Source organism: Canis lupus, chromosome 7 (assembly GCF_011100685.1).
Source record: "Canis lupus familiaris isolate Mischka breed German Shepherd chromosome 7, alternate assembly UU_Cfam_GSD_1.0, whole genome shotgun sequence".
Taxonomy (NCBI): domain Eukaryota; kingdom Metazoa; phylum Chordata; class Mammalia; order Carnivora; family Canidae; genus Canis; species Canis lupus.
The window spans coordinates 37,335,855-37,356,094 of record NC_049228.1 but is presented as its reverse complement, the minus strand read 5'-3'; the positions used below and the strand labels follow the sequence as shown (position 1 = coordinate 37,356,094).

The 20,240-nt window shown below is 40.2% G+C and overlaps 1 protein-coding gene and 1 long non-coding RNA gene across 6 annotated transcripts in view; one reads left to right on the top strand and one right to left on the bottom strand.

The window, feature by feature from the left end:
- Window positions 1-20,240, top strand: part of LOC102152520 — a 28,802-nt gene that overhangs the window by 3,808 nt on the left and 4,754 nt on the right. Inside the window, exons 2-3 of one of the 2 annotated variants that reach the window (XR_005362255.1) lie at window positions 3,691-3,787; window positions 10,660-10,884. This is a non-coding gene — a long non-coding RNA (uncharacterized LOC102152520). The remainder of the gene's footprint in view (window positions 1-3,690; window positions 3,788-10,659; window positions 10,885-20,240) is intronic. The other variant, XR_005362254.1, reaches the window with a different exon arrangement.
- CNST (consortin, connexin sorting protein) overlaps window positions 5,754-20,240 on the bottom strand; it is a 122,416-nt gene continuing 107,929 nt past the window's right edge. For all 4 annotated transcript variants that reach the window (XM_038542776.1, XM_038542778.1, XM_038542779.1 and 1 more), the window contains 2 exons: window positions 11,813-11,948; window positions 5,754-8,448 (listed from right to left, as the gene is read on the bottom strand). In XM_038542776.1, the coding sequence (XP_038398704.1) occupies window positions 8,243-8,448; window positions 11,813-11,948 (342 nt within the window). In that variant the 3' untranslated portion in view covers window positions 5,754-8,242. The remainder of the gene's footprint in view (window positions 8,449-11,812; window positions 11,949-20,240) is intronic.

The window sequence follows — 20,240 nt, the reverse complement described above, 5'->3', positions numbered from 1 at the left end:
AAACTTAAAAAAAATAACAACTTTATTGAGGTATAACTTACATACATAGCTGTATCTATGTAAATTGTATAACTCAATTCATTTTGAAAGATGTATATACCCATGATATTATGACCACAATCAAGATACATAACATTTCCATCAATTCCAAAAGTTGCCCTATGACCTCTGCAGCCCATCTTTCTGCTATCTTTTGCCCCTTAAGGAACCACTGATCCGTTTGTCACATTGGATTAATTTGCATTTTCTAAAATTTTATATGAATGGAAACATGTGATATGTACTCTCTTGTCACTGGCTTCTTTCACTCAGAATAATTATTTTGAGATTAATTCATATGACTTGTATATTCACAAGTTTGTGCTTTTTATTTTATTTTTTAAATATTTTATTTATTTATTAATGAGAGACACAGAGAGAGAGTGAGAGAGAGAGAGGCAGAGACACAGGCAGAGGGAGAAGTAGGCTCCACACAGGGAGCCCGACCTGGGACTCAATCCCGGGTCTCCAGGATCACGCCCTGGACCAAAGGTGGCACTAAACCACTGAACCACCCGGGCTGCCCAAGTTTGTGCTTTTTATTGTTAAATAGTATTCTATTAGTGATGGGCACTAGGGTGTTTTCACTTACTGGCTATTATAGATAAAGCTGCCATGAACATATATGTAAAAGTTTTTGTATGGACACCGTTTCATCTCTCTTAAGCAGGAATCTAGGTGGGGAATTGCTGGGTCATGCAGGAGAGGTGTTCTTAACTTTATAAAGAAACTGCCAGGCTGTTTTCCAAAGTGGTTGTCCGATGCCATATTCTCACTAGCTGTGTGTGAGAATTTGGTTGTTACACTTCCTTATCAACGCTTTGCAGCGCCAGTCCTTCTGGGTAAGTTAAATTTTTAAAAAAGATTTATCTATTTGAGAGAGTGTGCAGGGGGAGGGGCAGAGAGAGGAAAGAGAAACTTAAGCAGACTCTGTGCTGACTGAGGAGCCTGACACAGGGCTTGATACCATGACCCTGAGATCAAGATCTGAGCCGAAACTAAGAGTCAGGGGATCCCTGGGGGGTGGCTCAGCGGTTTAGCGCCTGCCTTTGGCCCAGGGTGCGGTCCTGGAGTCCCGGGATGAAGTCCCGCGTCGGGCTCCCAGCGTGGAGCCTGCTTCTCCCTCTGCCTGTGTCTCTGCCGTTCTCTCTCTCTCTCTATCATAAATAAATAAATCTTAAAAAAAAAAAAAAAACTAAGAGTCAGATGCTTAACATACTGAGCCAATGATGTGCCCCACTTTTTTGTGTAACTTAAAATTTGCTTTTTAAACTATCTTTAGCCATACAGTTCAGTGGCATTAAATGCATTACTGTGTACAACCATCACCGCTACTATCTACTTTAAAATCGTTTTCAGCACCCAAACAGAAACCCAAACAATTAAGCAATAACTCCATTTCCCCTTCCCTCAGCACCTGGTAACCATCGTTCTACTTCCTGTCTCTTTGAACTTGCCTACTATCCACACTTGATATAAATGGAATCACACAATATTTGCTCACATCTGGCTTATTTCTCATAACATAGTGTTTGTCCAGGTTCATCCATGTTATAGTATGTGTCATTTCATGGATCTTATTGTGATTTTGATTTGTGTTTCCCCAATGATCAGTGATATTGAGTGTCTTTTCACATGTTTATCAGCCATTTGTATATCTTTTTTTTAAAGATTTTATTTATTCATGAGAGATACAGAGAGAGGCAGAGACATAGGCAGAGAGAGAAGCAGGCTCCATGCACGGAGTCTGACATGGGACTCGATCCCAGGACTCCAGGATCAGGCCCTGAGCTGAAGGTGGCGCTAAACTGCTGAGCCACCTGGGCTGCCCTATTTGTATATCTTCTTTAGAAAAACATAGATTCAAGTTCTTTGCACATTTTTCATTGGATTGCTTTTGTTGAATTGTATAAGTCTGTATAGATTCTGGGTATTAAACCTTAGCAGATATTTGATCTGCAAGTATTTTCACTCATTCTATGTCTTTTCATTTTCTTGATGATTTCCTTTGATGCACAAAATTTTAAAGTTTTTATGAAGTCAAACTTACCTGTATTCTGTTGCTTATGCTTTTGGTCTCATATCTAAGAACCCATTCCCAAATCTATAGTCATGAAAACCTTTATGTTTTCTTCTAAGAGTTTTACAGATTTAGCTCATACATAGGTCATTGATCTATTTTGCATTAATTTTTGTATACGGTATGAAGCAGAGATCTAATCTTTCTCTTGCAAGTGGAAACCCAGTGATCCCAGAACAACCATCAGTTGAAGAGAGTATTCTTTCACCCTTGAATGAACTTGACATTCTTGACATCAAAAATCAATTGGCCATGGAAAAAAAAAAAAAAGAAAAAAGAAAAAAAGAAAAAAATCAATTGGCCAAAGATGTTTGGGTCTACTTCCCAACTCTCAATTTGACTCCTTTTGTCTATATGTTTATCCTTATGCCGAGATTTTGTTTTCTTTTTGAAGTTTCATCCTTTGCCTTTGGATCCATTTATTTCTAGTTAATTTTTATGTGTGAAGTAAAGGTCTAAGTGTATTTTACTCCAAATGGGATATGCAGTTGTTTCAGCATTACCTGCTGAAGACTTCTCTTTGCCCCACTGAATTACCTTGGAGCCTTTGTAGAGGATCACTAGTGTCCATGCAGATGTCCTGCTATTTTGTTCTCATGGTTTCATTGGCTGCTTTCTTCTTTCCTCCTCCTCCTTCTTCTTCTTCCTTCTTCTTCTTTCTTCTTCTTCTTCTTCTTCTTCTTCTTCTTCTTCTTCTTCTTCTTCTTCTTCTTCTTCTTCTTCTTCTTCTTCTTCTTCTTCTTCTTCTTCTTCTTCTTCTTCTTCTTCCTTCTTCTCCTTCTTCTTCCTTCTTCTCCTTCTCCTTTTCTTTTCTTCTTCTTTCTTCTTCTTCTTCTTCTTCTTCTTCTTCTTCTTCTTCTTCTTCTTCTTCTTCTTTTAAGATTTATTTATTTGAGAGAGATAGAGTGAGATAATGCAAGGGATGGGGCAGAGGGAGAGGTAAAGAGAATCTCAAGTAGACTCTGTAGTGAGCACAGAGTACAGAGCCTGATGTGGGGCTTGATCTCATGACTCTGAGATCATGACCTGAGTCTGGTGCCTAACTGACTGTGCCACCTAGGTGCCCCTCACAGTTTATATTCGAAGTCATCTGCATCCTTGCACAAATTTTAAAATTGGCCTGTCCATTTGTAGACACTGCTGGGACTTCGAGGTGGTGTCAGGTCTGCATATCGATCTGGAGGGAACTGACATCTTCACAACACAAAGTCTTCTACTCCACGAGCAGATGGTGTCTCCTCATTTATTTAGGGATCCTTCTTCCAGCAGTGGCTTATAGTTTCCATTGCACAGGTTTTGCACACATTTTGTTAAATTTGAGTCCTTCATGTCTTTGGTGACTCTTTTACAATTTTTAATTTCATGTTCTAGTGGTTCATTGCTAATACCCAGAAATACTATTGATTTTTTTGTATATTGACCTTGTATCTTGTGAATTTCCTAACTTTGCTTATTCTAATAGCATTTTACAGATTCCTTAGGATTTTCTGGATAAACAATCATGTCATTGGCAAAACATTTTATTTCGTCCTTTCTAATTGGTATGCCTTTTATTTCTTGCCTTGTCATAGGTCATCTGGTACAACATTGAATAGAAGTGGTCAGAGTGCACATTCTTGCCTTGTTGCTGACCTGAGGAAGAGAAGCATTTGTCTTTTTTTCAATTAGGTATTTAATATTAGCTGCAAGTTTTTCAGAAATGCCCTTGATCAAGTTAAGGAAGTCCTACTTTGATCAGAGTTTTTATCATGAATGGTGTATGAATTGTATGCATTTATTGGTATGGTAATATGGTTTTCTTATTAAAATGGTGAATTATATTGAGTGATTTTTGAATGTGAAAATATTATACTTACTCCTGGGATTCATCTCAATTGGTCATGATACTGTATTACCTTGTGTGTATATTGTTAGATTGGATCTACTATATTTGTTAGGCTAAGTCATGAGTGATATTGGTCTTTAGGTATCTTTTCTTATTGTCTTGTTTGGTTTTGGTTTCAGAGTTAATACTGGTCCCTTGAAACAAACTGGCAAGTACACTCTCATTTTTGAGGTATTTTGTAGGATGGATAGGATTTCTCACTTAAATGATAGAATTTACTAAGGAAGCATCTGGACCTGGAATTTTGTGGTTTTCACTTGTGCTATTTGGGGCTATTGAGGCTTTCAATTTTGAAGAAGGCTCTTACTGAAGCTTTCCACTGCTGGAAAGCCCACCAGCTATTAATGCCACAAATGGAAGTGAAAAGTAGTAAGTACAACTTAGGTTATGAGAAAACATTCCTATCACGCTGTTATGCAAGAAGCCTAGATTTACTTTTTTAAAAAATAATTTTATTTATTTATTTGAGAGAGAGTGTGTCTGTGCACATGTGAGCATGAGCAGGGGAAGCGGCAAAGGGAGACGGAGAAGCAGACTCCCCACTGAGCAGGGAGCCCGACACAGGGCTTGATCCCAGGACCCTGGGATCATGACCTGAGCTGAAGGCAGATACTTAACCACCTGAGCCACCCAGGCGCCCCTAGAATTTTATTCCTTATAGTGCATGACACCTGGTAGGAAAGAATGAACTCAAGTTTCTATTCCCATGGGGAGCATGAGTCTCAATTTCCTCATTTTGATTCCTCCTTCACAAATGCATGTGCCTCATCAGACACTCATTTTAAGCTAATAGGATTTCTCGTTTCTGGAGCTCCAGCAGCCAGCTCAGCTCTAGGCACACTACAGGCACACACACATTTGTCGAGTTTCCACACTGGTGATTGATGTGATTGACACTGCTCATGGATCTGCACTCATGTCCGGGCAATAGGCAAAAATTTGAGTTTAGGAGTTGCTCTTGTTTGAACCAGGGAGAAGAAATACCTTTTATTTCAGCACCCTAAACCCAGAAAGATTTAAATTGTCCTCGAATCCTTGGAAATTTTTAGCTTCCTGTATCTTTCACAGGGCTAGTACATAAGGCTCAATAAATGTTGATCTCTGAGGTCATTAAAGCAGCAGATGGCACTAGAATTTATGCCGTCAACCCTAGATCACTTTCATTCTTTTTGGGGGTGGAGGCAACATGACAATGGAAAGCAGGCTGGATTTGGGAGATACAAACCTGTGCTTAGAGATGTGTGGTTACTAATGGAAGCATCAAATGAGTAAATGTGAAAACTATATACAGTGCACACGAAGTGTACAAGGGTGCATTAATATTATTTAAACCCATGGAAATCAAAGGAAATTATACAGATCCCTTTACTGGGAAGGCAAAAACTGAGGGTAAATGCCACAAAACCAGCCTCAGCAAAGCAGGTGAGTGGCCAAAGGCTGTCTTTGTTCTTTTTCCACCTTCCTGCTTTTATATCTCAATTCCTACTCCTTCTGCACCCTGCCACCCCAGCAGGCCCCAATTCACACTTGTCATTTTTAAATCAGAAGGAATGAGTTTTTAGAGTAAATTTCAGTTACTGGGTCAGGCAGATAAGGACATGTTTTAGAACCAGAAGACCTTTTGTGTAGGGATCTCTTAGACTTCCCAAAATAGATGCCCATGTGGGGCCAGACCAACTTCTCAAAGCATTTTACTGTCCCTTTAAGGCTTTTCTCAGCACCCCAGGGTTCAAATAAACTCTCCGAGACACTTGTTGGTGTAATTTTAAATTACAAGCTTGATCTGTTACCCTCAAATACAGTTTTTAAGGAAGATTAGTTACAAATAGTTGTCAGTACTTTCAAATGGCAGAAAAAGGTTACATCGTAGTAAAACTGGAATGAATTTTTTATGCATGAGATAACAATTTTCTTTTTTATCACCAGATGGAATTAATCCAATTCATGCAATAAATGACTATTACATTTTTTTAAAGTTGCCCTAATTTTTCTAGTTGACATTTCATGCTTATTTTAAGTCAAGATATCAATTAGCTCCTGAGCTCACCTTGCCCTCCCCGGAAAGTGGTGAGTACACACATGGCCTCTCTGATACTCAGCTGGGCCCAGAGAACCAGGTAGGAGATCTCAGTCCTTATGCCTTGGGGTGAGAGCTTCGGTTTCAGAGGCAGTGGCCCTGGCAGCCTTTAGACAAATATGACACTATAGATTATTTAGGACTTTGACAGTGACCTAAAGGAGGTGAACAGGAGGGAAATTCTGATTTATCTTGACATAAAATTGGCAGAAATCACCACCACCAAATTCCCGTAACTAGAAATCACGAGGGTTAAACAGAAAAGGTTCATCTATGATGGGGATACCCCTCACAGCAGACTTTGTGAATGTCTTTTATAGAACCACATAAGATAGTACCATCACCTTTTTACATATTTTACATACAATCTGAATACAAATTCTTAAAATTTATTATAGAACATTAAAATAATCCTCTAATAAAATCAGCCTTAAGTATAAGGAATCTAAATTTCAGTATCTTGTACACTTCTAAATAAATATCTTTGATCTATAATTCTTGAAAATATTACAGTTTATGGTGACATGAAAGAGATAAGTCAAACAGTGTTATAAGTGAAAATAAAACATCAATTCAAAAATTAACAAGCCTAAAAATATACCGAACTGAAATTATAGAAAATCAAAACACTAAGTACAGAGCAATTAAATATGTAGCATCGGGATAACCGAATGCATGCTCAACAACACACTTCCAACTTATATAAAAAGCCCTTTAAAATTCACATGATCGAAATAAATAAGCAGAAACACACAGGGAGCTACTGTACCTGCCAGTAACAACTAGAAAGTAATTTCTCCCTTTTTCTTTCAAATGATCTAAACAAAAAATACAAAACGATGATCATCTGCTAAAAAACTAGAATTCATGTGTCCTGTTTCTGTTAAAATGCTGCCTATGCTATAAAAAGCCAAAGCAAGGCTTTCTAAATGTTAGACTGTACCTTAGAAAAGGAAATGCCACTGAACTGACACATTTAAACAAAAATCTGACACTTATCTATTTAAGATATGATTGATTGAATTTTAGCTTCATGACCCCATAAGAGGTCTAAATCAAACCCATGATATGAATGCACATTCAAACATCTGAACACGTGATTTGTTAATACTGAATTATATATTGTGATTTAATTGCATTTGTGAAAGTAGGAGTTTATTTTACATAAGACCAGAATTAAAACATTTAGAGCAGGAACTAACATCTTATCTTTGTATTCTGGTTCTTATATTTTCAAAGCATAATAAATAGGTGTTCATGTCCTGAGAAGTGAGTCCAGCATTCATCATACCCCAGGAAGCACTGTATCCACAATGAAGTGGCGTGCTGAGACTGAGAGGAAGCTCTTTACTTCTAGGCCTGTGATTAATTTCTGTCAAGTTAATCAAATTAATTGTCACATATCTATCACACTGTCTGATTTCAGGGCCAAGATTTCTACCATTCATCTGTTCCACAGTTAAGCCTTCTATTTGTGCCTGCACATCTACAGTCAGGTTCAAATAAAGATCATCTTTGTTATTCTGTGTCGGGTATCTGCTTATGATAACCATTTGAAACAGACATGCATGCATGTGTGTGTGCACACACGCTCATGTGTGTGCACACACACAATCATTTCACAAATGGAAAATGGAATCTGGAAATAATGCACAAAAAAAGCCTAAATTACATAGCTCCCAAGGTTAACTAAAAAAAAAAAAAAAAAAAAAGAAAAAAAAAGACAATGAAACTGTAAGGTAACTCCTTTTGATCATACACAAACTTATTGCATGATGGCTGGAAGCAATGTCTTTGGACTAACAAATGTAAACCAAGTGTCCTTTAACTATTAGCTTGACAAGGCAGCTAAAAATGATGCGGCTGCAACAGTGCCCTTGAACTCTGCTCAGCTTAGCTCACTACACTAGGAAGCAGCACAGAGCAGGGGACGTGCCCTCCAAAGACCATTCCTCCCATCCACGATGCTCAAACGGATATCTGCCTCAGTATGTGGATTACTCTAAGAGCTCCTCAGGATTACCATTTAAAGCTGCCATTTCTGGATGGTCAGGGCTCCTCACTGGGGGAGGGACGCATGTTACAGAACTCCTGAAATAAAAGCTGTTTGGAAAGTTTCACTCTTTTTCACTGCCAGCATGTCTGTGCCTCTTGCGTGCTGCTAGGAGAGGTAGATCCAGTGTTTCAGTTCTGCCATTCCCTGCAGTAACTTGGTGTAATAGAAGTCCACGTTGTCTGCAAAGTCTGTACACATGGGGGACTCCATGTCACCGAAAGTGCAGTACAATGCAGTTCCCCCAATACTGAGGAACACCGTCACTATGCACAGCAAGACCAGTAAAATACAGGAACCACCTCCAACTTCATCTGCAAACATGAGAACAGAGAAAGGTTAAGTTGAGGCAAAAATGGAAATCCTGGCATCTGCTGTCTTCTCACTGACCACAGGAAGTAGATGTTTCTAGTTAACCAGAGTCCTCCAGTGGCTGGGGTTGCTGATGGAAAGCTAGTGTACCTGACGACTGCATGAGTGGCACCTAGTAGTTGCCACAGGCGACTCCATCTCAGGACCCTGAGATCATCACCTGAGCCAAAGGCAGACACTTACCCAACTGAGCCCCGAGGTGTCCCTACTCCCCTACTCAATTTTACTCTTATCCTTTAGTGGAACAGAAATGTTTTCGCTAGTTCAGTGATTTTTCTTAATAACAGGCAGGTCTGTTTTTAATAAAAATGTATCAGCTCTCTGTAGATAGATAGAAGATAGCTATTCTTTGGTTGGAAAGTCTCAATGATCATTCATAATTAAGAAAAACATTTCAAATTTGGAAAAAGACTAAAAAGTTTTATGATCAGCATGATGAGAATGTACCAGAACCTTCTTGGAAGGTGATTTGGCAGTATCTATTAAAACTTTAAATTTATCTATCCTCCTGACCAGGACATGTTTGAAAACGAGAGAGATGGGGAACAAAGCTGGGATGACCGGTGTAAACCAGGACCACCTCAGGGCAGCTGGACCCTATCACTTAGTCCAACAAATTCACTCCCAGGAATCAGCCTATATATTTGCACAATGCATACTAGTGTATTTATGGGCACGTTCACTGTGGCAAAGTTTGTTAGAACAAAAAGTCAAGAATAACTCAGTTATTCCAGTTACAATGGAACAGTTAAATAATTGTGGGACAATCGTGTTATGAAATAACATGTAATTATTTAATAGAATGAAGAAAATTTAATGTATTCTCTTATAGGAAGATATCCAAGATTGATGGTTAAATGAAAAAGAAGTGACCTAACAATATATAACGAACCCATCTGTATTAAAACAAAAGCCATATGTGTCAGTGTGTATATGCACATGTGCGCACATATACACACAATGTGTCTTGAAAAGATGGTAACTTCAATTAGTACTTGGGGGAAACTTTAATTAGTACTTGGGGGAAACCCTCAAGGGAAGGTTGTTAGACTTGATACTGTTTTACTTCATTACTGCATGAGTTTGTGGGGTATTTTTTAGATTTTATTTATTTTTAAAAGACAAAGAAAAAGAGCACACATGTCCAAGGTGGGGTAGAGGGGCAGAGAGAGAGGGAAAGAGAGAATTTCAAGCAGATTTCCCACTGAGCATGGAGCCTGATATGGGGCTGGGCCCTGTGACTCCGAGATCATGACCTGAGCCAAAACCAAGAGTCAGACTGGACCACCCAGGTGCCGCATTACTCCATGAGTTTTCCATGATTAGCATTTATTACTTTTATGTTAAAATCCCCACATTTTACAAAATGTAATATAAACAAAATGGACTTTATTTGGAAGATTTTCCAGTAATAAGTGAACATATTTTTTCTGTAAAAGTTCAAACGCGGGGATCCCTCGGTGGCTTAGCAGTTTAGTGTCTGTCTTCGGCCCAGGGCGTGATCCTGGAGTCCCAGGATCGAGTCCCGCATCAGGTTCCCTACATGGGGCCTGCTTCTCCCTCTGCCTGTGGTCTCTGCCTCTCTCTCTCTCTCTCTCTCTCTCTCTGTGTGTCTCCATGAATAAATAAATAAAATCTTAAAAAATTTTAAAAAATTAAAAAAAAATAAAAATTCAAAAGCAAAAACATCTAAGAATCTAAGGGATTCTCTGTTTTTCTCCTACTAAAGCATATTCCCCTCCCACCCCAGAAGCAAACACTCAAATCTAGTGCATATCCTTCCAGATCAGAGACACAGGTTTCAGGATTCTTAGGTAAATAGGATTATGTAATTGTATTGTTCTGTGATTTACAAATTTATAGTTTAATAAATTGTAATAGTCAATAGGTTTAATAATTTATATGTGCAAATATATTTTTCTACAAATGAATATAATGTCATTAATATATCTCTGGGTTTTTTTTGTTTTTTTTTGGTCAGTTCAGTTTTTTTTGACCCTCTTTTCTGTTTTTTGGCATTATGCACTCCCACTCCCTCATCTATGTTAACAATCTAGTGCATGTAGCTTTCCACATTTTTCTTCATAATCATATATTTATATGTTAACATTTAAACACTTTATTTTAAAAAATTTATCTTGTTTTATCAACAGGTGCTGATACTGTTTAGAGCTGTTCAGCCAATCTGGAGGCTGAGAGGCCCAAGTGGCTGCAGAACATACACTAAGTGACCTCGTCAAAGACGTGATGGCTACTAAGTATGTAGGAACGTCATTTGTAACTCCGGGGCTCCTCTGGGAAGCAAGGATTCAGTGCCATTGTGCAGAGAATGGAGCGCACTCTCTGGAGAAGTCTGGGAAAGTCTGCAAGATGCAGAGGTAAAAGGAGGGATGGGAATAGATTATTCCCAAGGCTCCTTTATTACTCTAAATTAGAAACTTTCTACTATAAAAATTTAGAAACCTCTACTGCTATCACTTTAGAAAGCAGAGCCACGTTTACACTGTTATTTTAACAATGCAGCTGTTTTACAAACTTGAGAAACACGTCAAAAAGCTCTTGGCTGTATTTCCTCTCACCCTTAGTGACCTAGGCCTTCAGTAAACCTAGCAACCAATGCAGACAGGCCTAGAAGGGGAGTGCCAAACATGAGTAACAGTGTCACAGTGCTGCTCTGGAGAGCCACCTTCTGTAGAGTCAGGAAGAAATCACCACAGAAAATATCCTTGTAATCCATAAATACTTCTCAGACTTACAAAGGAGTATTAAATGTCACTTAAAAAAAAACAAAAAACAAAAAACAAAAAACCAGGGGCAGCCCAGGTGGCTCAGCGGTTTAGCGCCACCTTCAGCCCAGGGCCTGATCCTGGAGACCTGGAATCGAGTCCCACATCGGGCTTCCTGCATGGAGCCTGCTTCTCCCTCTGCCTCTCTCTCTCTCTCTGTCTCTCTCTCTCTCATAAATAAATAAAATCTTAAAAAAAAAAAAAAGGTAGCAGGCTCACTTAAAAAAAAAAAAAAAGTATTTAACAGGACATTGAAATGAGCTTCCAGCACACCATCTGTGAGACAGGGAGGCCAGGAGTTGAATTTTACAACCTGCTCATTTATTTGAACAAAATGCTCAGGAATAATGGAAGAGCTGATGATCATTTGATTCTATGTATTTCTTTGTGGAATATAAAGCAAGTGAGCACACATGTTCTTTTACAAACTCCATTACCAGATATCTTTCCAGGTCCACACCCACTCTCAGCCGACCCCGAGAAGCAGCTCCATGCTACACAGGGCCCCAGGGTGCTTTACCTTGATCTAAGTCATCATCGATCTCCTGGAACCTTACTCTTCGCTTCGATGGTTTCTGCTGCATCTGGGCAGGATGGTCTCCTCCACTCTCATTCCTCTTCTTCAATATAGAGACCAATCCTTCAGTAGGGACAACCTGTCCAAGATAATTCACAAGGAATGTTTTATTCAGTTCTATTCAACAGGCACTTGCATTTCTGTTACAATTTCTGTTAGGTTTATCTACCTCCTACAGAAAAAACATCATAGTGAATCATCAGAATCATTATAACAAGATAATATTTCATTTTATGCAGGTGACTGCCAAATACACACACATCTGAAATTCTAGCCACTCTCACACAGCCCTGAGCCAACCCCAGGCCCAGGTGCTCTGATGCAGCGTGCAGGGACTGGACACCAGGCTTTCTGTACCCACCCTGCTCTGGGCTCCACTTCCCCCATAGGAGGGCTATAAAATGGCCACTCACAGCCCCTCTCTGCTAATTATGAGTGCTGGCTTTTGCTTTATAACAGAGGCTGATGATCCACCACTTCTTTTTCTAGCAATTTTTAAGAAATGAATGTGTGAGACTCAAAATCTACTTGATACTATGAACTCATGAATCTGAGATCGAGAGTTGCATGCTCTACTGACTCAGCCAGCCAGATGCCCCTGGATGCCAACTTTTAACATCAAAATGGGTGCTAAGCTCAGTTCCTCCGAGAAACTATGTATTTATTAAATTATTCTCTACTGCTCAAATATTTTAAGGACTTCTCTTCTGGAATATCTCAGAGCCAGTTTCCTAGGGATATGTTAACCTTGTAATACGCAGAGGTTGGCAAACTATGGGCAGTAGGCCAAAGGCCCTCTGCCTTCTTTTTATAAATAACATTTACTGGCAACACAGCCAAGCCAACTCATCCACACACCGTGTGGGGCTGCTACAACAGCCGATAGGAGGCTCCAGCAGACCCTAAAGTCTAAAATGTTTACTATTTGGCCCTTCGTAGAAAGAGTTAGCTAACATTTGTCCCCCACCTCTACCCCTTTCTGTGATGCCTCCTGGTTTTCCCCAGAGACTCCTCTCCTGCCTCCACCCCACGGCTTATTTAGGAATAAAGACAAAAACAAAAACCCTTGCCATTTAGGAGTTTAGAGACTCCACGGTGTATGGAGAAGGGGATCAGTTGGTAGAGACAGACTAGGAAACAAAAGCCCCTCCCTAAGCAGCAGGTTGATTCAGAGAAGTTAGCTTGTGAGTTGGCCTGTGTGGACAAGCTGCAGGTGATGACACAGGTGGGCATTGTGGGCATAACATTGCAGATGTCAGTGACTTGCTGGGAGCAGGTCACTGGAAGCTGAGGGCTGCCTGTAATGTCATTTCTCTGATCAATGGCATAAAATACTTAATATAATTTCCAGCTCCAGCCAGTCATCTCTGATAATGTGCTATGTATAAATATTATTGATCCTATTAGTTCTTTTTAGAACTCAAAGCTTTTAGGGCCAAATGACTCAATATAATCTTCTACTAGGCTTTCCTGAACATGGGTCTATAGAAACCATTATCTCAAAAAAAAAAAAATCAATGCCAGCAATTTATTCTTTTTATAGGAAATGTGTATTTCAAATGATGTCCTTCTTCTGAGAAAACTAAAGCACTTTAGTGACATTAAAATGGAACGTACAAATATGCAAGGGAATAGCCTTTCAAATGTTTCTTTAGAAAGCAACATTAAACACTCCCTCATATAGCATTTAAGAGCTCCTTTCTATGACTGAGAAAACTGATTTTACAAGTACCACACTGAAAAAAAGAGAGGAAAAAAGTCCTCGTAAGTTTCTGAAGAGGAAGAGATGAAAAACAGAAATGACTTTTAGTGGCTATATTACTACTAACAATGTATCACTGATATTCTCTTTATTTTTAGTAAATGTAAAAAAAAAAAAAGGGGGTGGAATTATCATAGACTGATTCACTATTTTTCTCCATAAAATAAAGTCCTACATTTACCCACAGCGAATTCACCTATCATAAGTGTTTTCAAGTTGCTTTAACTACTAAGGAAAAAACAGTCCTATTAAGAATAATTGTGAGGGGGATCCCTGGGTGGCGCAGCGGTTTGGCGCCTGACTTTGGCCCAGGGCGCGATCCTGGAGACCCTGGATCGAATCCCACGTCAGGCTCCCAGTGCATGGAGCCTGCTTCTCCTTCTGCCTGTGTCTCTGCCTCTCTCTTTCTCTGTGACTATCATAGATAAATAAAAAAAATTAAAAAAAAAAAAAAAAAGAATAATTGTGAGGATGAGCCCCAGGGTGGCGTTACTGTTACTTTCATATCTTTGGGATACAAATTTTCAATCTGTAAATTCAAGAAACAGACTCAAATCATAAATAAAAAGACAGGGGCACCTGGGTGGCTCACTGGTTGAGCATCTGCCTTTGGTTCAGGTTGTGATCTCGGAGTCCTGGGATGGAGTCCCATATCGGGCTCCCCACAGGGAGCCTGCTTCTCCCTCTACCTATGTCTCTGCCTCTCTCTGCGTCTCTCATGAATAGATGGATGGAATCTTAAAAATGAATAAATTAAATTAAATAAAATAAATAAAATAAAATAAAAGACAGTGAATGTGAATAAAAGTATATTGAAGGACCAAGCGAGAAACTCTGAAGTCATCTGAAAGACAGAGATGTGCTTCTGAGATGTAGCAGCCAGTGGTAGCACACCAGCCTGGTAGGCCCCTGCCTTAAGGGCCAGAGCAGGAAAAATCCTCCATAAACATGGAACAGTTTGTAGCACCAGAATATGAGGAAGTATGCTATAAAGAATGGAGTTTGTCAGAACAACACAGAAGCCAACCTGAAGGTGCTTCTAATGGCCAAAGGTGGAACAATTTGCAACAAAATGAAAGACACAGTTGTGTGAGATGGGCCAACATTCTATTTTGACACCCTTCCTCAATCAACCCTTAATTCTTGTCTAGAAATCTAACCACACCTTATACAAGGTATGGTGGGACCAATTTTAGGCATGGGAGATGAATGCCAAGGGGGCAACTCTTAGAAGGCAAATGGATGCCGTCCTTCCTGTATTGGCAGGAGTTTTGGGCAGGGGTCTTAGAACCCATCCCCAGAACAGAAATTCCACCTACCACACCAAGGCAGTCAAACATAAACATTTAAGAAACAACTTGCAGAGTTTTCCTTGATTCTATGGTACAAAGGCAAGTAAGCCCAAGCAAGGTCAGGGTCTTAGTTTGAGGTCTCACTCAAAAGACTGCCAAGTGCTTCTACATAGGTAGAGATGATGATTATGGACACATATTCTCCAAACTATTGTAAAAAAAAGTTTCAATGCCTTTTTCCCCTCTTTTACCATAATGTCAACATTAAAAGGCTAATTTTTAAGTAAAAAAATAAAGCTTTTAAAAACCTTAGTTTCCCACTTCAATTACCAAGTTTCTTTCCTATCCAAACAAAGTATAACAGCCCTTCCACTGAGAACAAAAAGAACGCCTAAACTGTAATTAATGTAATTGTCACTGGTGGTACTCCATGAATTAGCACAGAATTAAAAACAAAAGCAAAACAAAATATCCATCTAGCTTAGTCCCATACATTTGCAAGGAAAGAGTTCCTCTGCGTGTCCCCTCAAATATCAATGACATCTTAAATAGTGTTTTAAGAATTAACTACTCATAAAAAAACAAAGTTTTGCTTGGCACAGTGAATCCTAACTGACAAGGATCCCACTGAGAGGGCCTTGCTGTTAGAACTGCTTCCGCAAAAAAAATTAAAGGAGAAAGCAGATACCACATAATACTCTTCTAGTGACAGAAGCCTGCTCAATTCTGAAGTTCAGGGCTGGTAAATTTTGAACAGGAACCCACGCTTGGTTTCTCAATGACCTGAGAATTGACATTCACAAATCATACTCGTATATTCTATGGCTTACTTGCCTGTGGTTTCCCAAAAGAAGAACGTGTCAAATTTACCATCCCTGTTCACTGAAGGAACAAGAGATGCTCCCTGCCAGCTCCCTTAGATTTGGGCTCCAGAGTAAGAAGTACAATTTAGTGAATCAGTACACATTTACACGACATGCCACAATCTTTACAACTCTATCACACAGGCATCAGCAGTCCCATTTTACAGAAGAGCCAAGCTTAGGCAGCTCACGTAACCTGCTTACATTTGTTGCGCCTGCTCCCCATAGGGTTTGGATACAAGTTTGTTAAACCTTTTGCCATTTTCTTTACGTGAAGAGAACTTATTCTCTAGGACTATTAAAATTCTGCTTAGTGTTGCCTGTTACATATTGCAGTGAAAGTGAGATGAACAGAATTTTCAAATAAACCCAAGCAGTTTCTTTTGTGTTTCCAAAGTACTTGCTACCTCTTGTGACAAATCCTTACCTTACACATCACCCCATTTAAGAGATACTTAAACTAATGGCTAAATCCACTGATCTAGCAACATGGGGGAGGAGATGGGTAGAGGAAAGAGCTTCTGTGTCATTCAATTACTCTGCAAGTAGATTAATGTCATGGCTTCTCATACAGTAAATTAATATTATCAGTCACAGCAGGAGCAAGAGGAGGCAGCTAGAGGAGGAAAGGCATCTTTCAGAAGGAAAGCAGTGGTGACCTCTGGCCCCGCAGTGCTGCATCTTAGTGCAATAGGGAGAGAGCAAAAAAGAGGAAAAAACAAATGATGGAGTACATCAATGCTGGACTTTTATTTTTAAAGATTTTATTTATTTATTCATGAGTGACACATACACACAGAGAGAGAGGCAGAGACACAGGCAGAGGGAGAAGCAGGCTCCATGCAGGGAGCCCGATGCAGGACTCGATCCCAAGTCTCCAGGATCACACCCTGGGCTGCAGGCGGCGCCAAACCGCTGCGCCACCGGGGCTGCTCAATGCTGGACTTTTAAAAGAGGAGTTTAAAAAGGAAAGAGGCTTTGCTTTTTTTTAAATAAAAATAGGTTGAAAAAAGATTTTATTTATTTATTTGAGAGAGAATGAATGGGGGGGGAGAGAGAGAGAGAGAGAGAGAGAGCGTGCGAGCACAAACAGGGAGGTAGAGGGAGAAGACTCCCCCGCATAGCAAGCAGCCCAACTCGGGGCTCGATCTCAGGACCTGGGGATCATGACCTGAGCAGAAGGTGGATGCTTCATCAACTGAGCCATCCATGCGCCTCCAGATTATTTTATTATCTAAATTTCTAGATTAGGCACCACTTCATGTTTTTGTAATTTGCTTTTGTTTGCTTAACCATTTAATAAGTATAAAGTAGGAAAAGAAATAAGAATGTTAAGAACCACTCTACTTTTTAACTCCCATTGTTTAAATAGGTAGACTCCAGGGGCGCCTGGGTGGCTCAGGTCATAATCCTGGGGTCCTGGATGGAGCCCCAGGTTGGGCTTCCTGGGGTGTGTGTGTATGTGTGTGTGTGTTTCTCCCTCTTTCTCTGTGCTCGAGATCTCTCTCTCTCAAATAAATAAATAAAATATAATAGGTAGATTCCAGAACAGAACATTTGATTTTCCTGCTCTCAGGGCTGCTGCTTCAGTCACAGCCTGACTCTAACCCATCAGCCAGTCCCGTCAGTCCTCGCTCAAAGGGCATCCTCACCACGGCTGCTGCAGCCCACTCTTCAGGACTTCTCACCTGAACCGTGGCCAAAACCTGATCGGTCTCCTTGCCTTGGCCCAGCCTCCCACCACACCTTGCCTGCGGCCATAACCTGATGGGTCTCCGTGCTTTGGCTCTGCCTCCTGTGCCTCCGGCTCTCCGCAGTGCAGCCAGAAAGCAGATCTGGTCACAGGTCCTGCTCAAAACCTCGGCTTTCCGCCACCCACTGAATTTGACTCCAGTTCCCTACCCTGGTCCAGAGGCCCTTCAGGAACCGGCCGCGCAGCCTGCCCGCCTCCCCTGTTCACTGTGCCCCAGCGGCGCCAGCTCTCCCAGTGCCTCCCTCCCGCTTGATCAGTGTGGCGGTTGAACTCACAAACCTGAGATCAAGACCTGAGCTGAGATCGAGTCCCACACTTAACCCACCGAGACCCCCGGGGTGCCTCTATATTGTTTATTTTTATGTGAACTTATTTATTATGTGTCTCTCCATCTAGAGAGTAAGCTTCACAAGAGCAGGGACCTGACCTGTGCTCGCTGGTGTGTCCTCAGTTTCTAGAGTATATAGTAGGTACTCAACAAATATGCCAAAGGTAAAATGAATACACAGATGAGCAGTTTACCTGCAGACAGCACCTAGCTTATACTTATTTGGATAACATAGATTTTACCCCTTAACATAACCAAAACTAAATATGTTTTCAAAGGTTATTTATTTTTCTAAGTAAACTCGGTTTAAAAACAAAACAAAAGCCTTCTGTGTAGGCGACCATTATTGGCAATAATGTGTTAGCTTTGTAGAAAATACAAAAATGTATTTTTTTTAAAAAAGATTTTATTATTTGAGAGAGAAAAAATGTGTGCTCAAGCAGCATGGAGGGGCAGAGGCAGAGGGAGAAGCAGACTCTCTGCTGAGCAGGGAGCCCAAAGCTGGGCTAAATCCCAGGACCCTGGCATCATGACCTGAGCTGAAGGCAGACGCTTCATGGATTGAGCCTCTAGGCACCCCGTATTAAAAACTTTTAAAAATGATTATAACATCATTTTTAAAGACAAGTATCAATTGCAATCTGAAACATTTATTATAGTTTTCTGAACATACCATGTCAGTCCCTGCAAACAGATTACACACGTATATATTAATGAGGAAAAATGAATGGTTTATCTCCATATGGTGTATCATGCTGCTAAAATGTGCTCACGAAGGGGATCTCTTAAATTATATACTATGATTCTTTTCAATATGAAAAGACAGATTAATTTTCATGAAATTTACCCAATATTCAATGTTACTCAGAAAACAAAACAATTCCCTCACCCCCACTCCCTTATGGAACAACCTACTACAAGCTGAGTGGACTTTTATTTTATTGTTTTTAAATATTTATTTATTTATTCATGAGAGACACAAAGAGAGAGAGAGAAAGAAAGAAAGAAAGAAAGAAAGAAAGAAAGAGAAAGAAAGAAAGAAAGAAAGAAAGAAAGAAAGAAAGAAGAAAGAAAGAAAGAAAGAAAGAAAGAAAGAAAGAAAGAAAGAAAGAAAGAGAAAGAAAGAAAGAGGCAGAGACACAGGCAGAGGGAGAAGCAGGCTCCATGCAGGAAGCCTGATGCAGGACTCGATCCTGGGTCTCCAGGATCACGCCCTGGGCCGAAGGCAGGCGCTAAACCGCTGTGAGCCACCCAGGGATCCCAGAGTGGACTTTTATTAGCAGTATGGGGTTGGATCATGACACCATCTTGAATTTGAATAACTCATTTCTTGTGTCAGGTTTGATGCTAGGTAAAGCTGAAGAACTGGTAGTGTTTTGTTTTTGTTTGTTTTTTTAGATTTTATTTCTTTATTTTAGAGATAGAGAGCAGAAGCAGGGGGAGGAGCAGAGAGAATGAGGGACAAGCAGACTCTCCACTTTGTGTGGAGCCTATGGGGAGGCTCAATCCCACAACCCTGAAATCATGACCTCAGCCCAAGTCAAGAGTCAGCTGCTCAACCCACTGAGTCACCCAGATGCCCTGTAACAGCTGAAGGGTTTTAAAAGAAGGTAACACAACCCTCCCAGGTTCCAGAACCAAGCAAGTCAGTGATTTATTGGCATTACCAGGCTCCTTGGGTAGAGGCAGTTTGGGTTTTGACATTAAAATAATGTCAGAATTTCATGGGTATTGTAATAAAATTTCATCTTTTCCCCAAAACTGGGATAGTGAAATTCAGCCAACAGATAACACTTGGATTTGGACACCTGTTGGGAATGCAGGCTTTATATATGGAGTGTCCCTATCTGAATTTTTAGCCACTGCATCTGTAATCATTGTACATACAGAAGTCACATAAAAATTACTGAGGAGGGACCCCAAAAGAGTGAATCTCTACCTTGCTGACACTGTACATGTGATGAACTTATGTTAAATATCTATGAAATGAGCATAAATGTTTTTGATGCTTTTAAAAATAGCACCAGTTGGGGAGCCTGGGTGGCTCAGTTGGTTGGGTGTTTGCCTTCAGCACGAGTCATTATCCTGGGGTCCTGAGATTGGGCCCCATGTCGGGCTCCCTGTTTAGTGGGGAGTCTGCTTCTGCCTCTGCTCCACTTGTGTTCTTTTTCTCAAATAAAACCTTTTAAAGAAATTAAAACAGTGCCAGTTATACTTCCAGTGAGAGGGTGTCATGCTCTTTTTTTACATAGGAAAGAACATCGGTGCTTCAGATACTAAGCTATCATTTTACCTAGAAAAGTTGTTCTGGATTTAAAACTGCTTCTAAAACCCAGAAAAGGGCAGCCCTGGGGGCGCAGCGGTTTAGTGCCA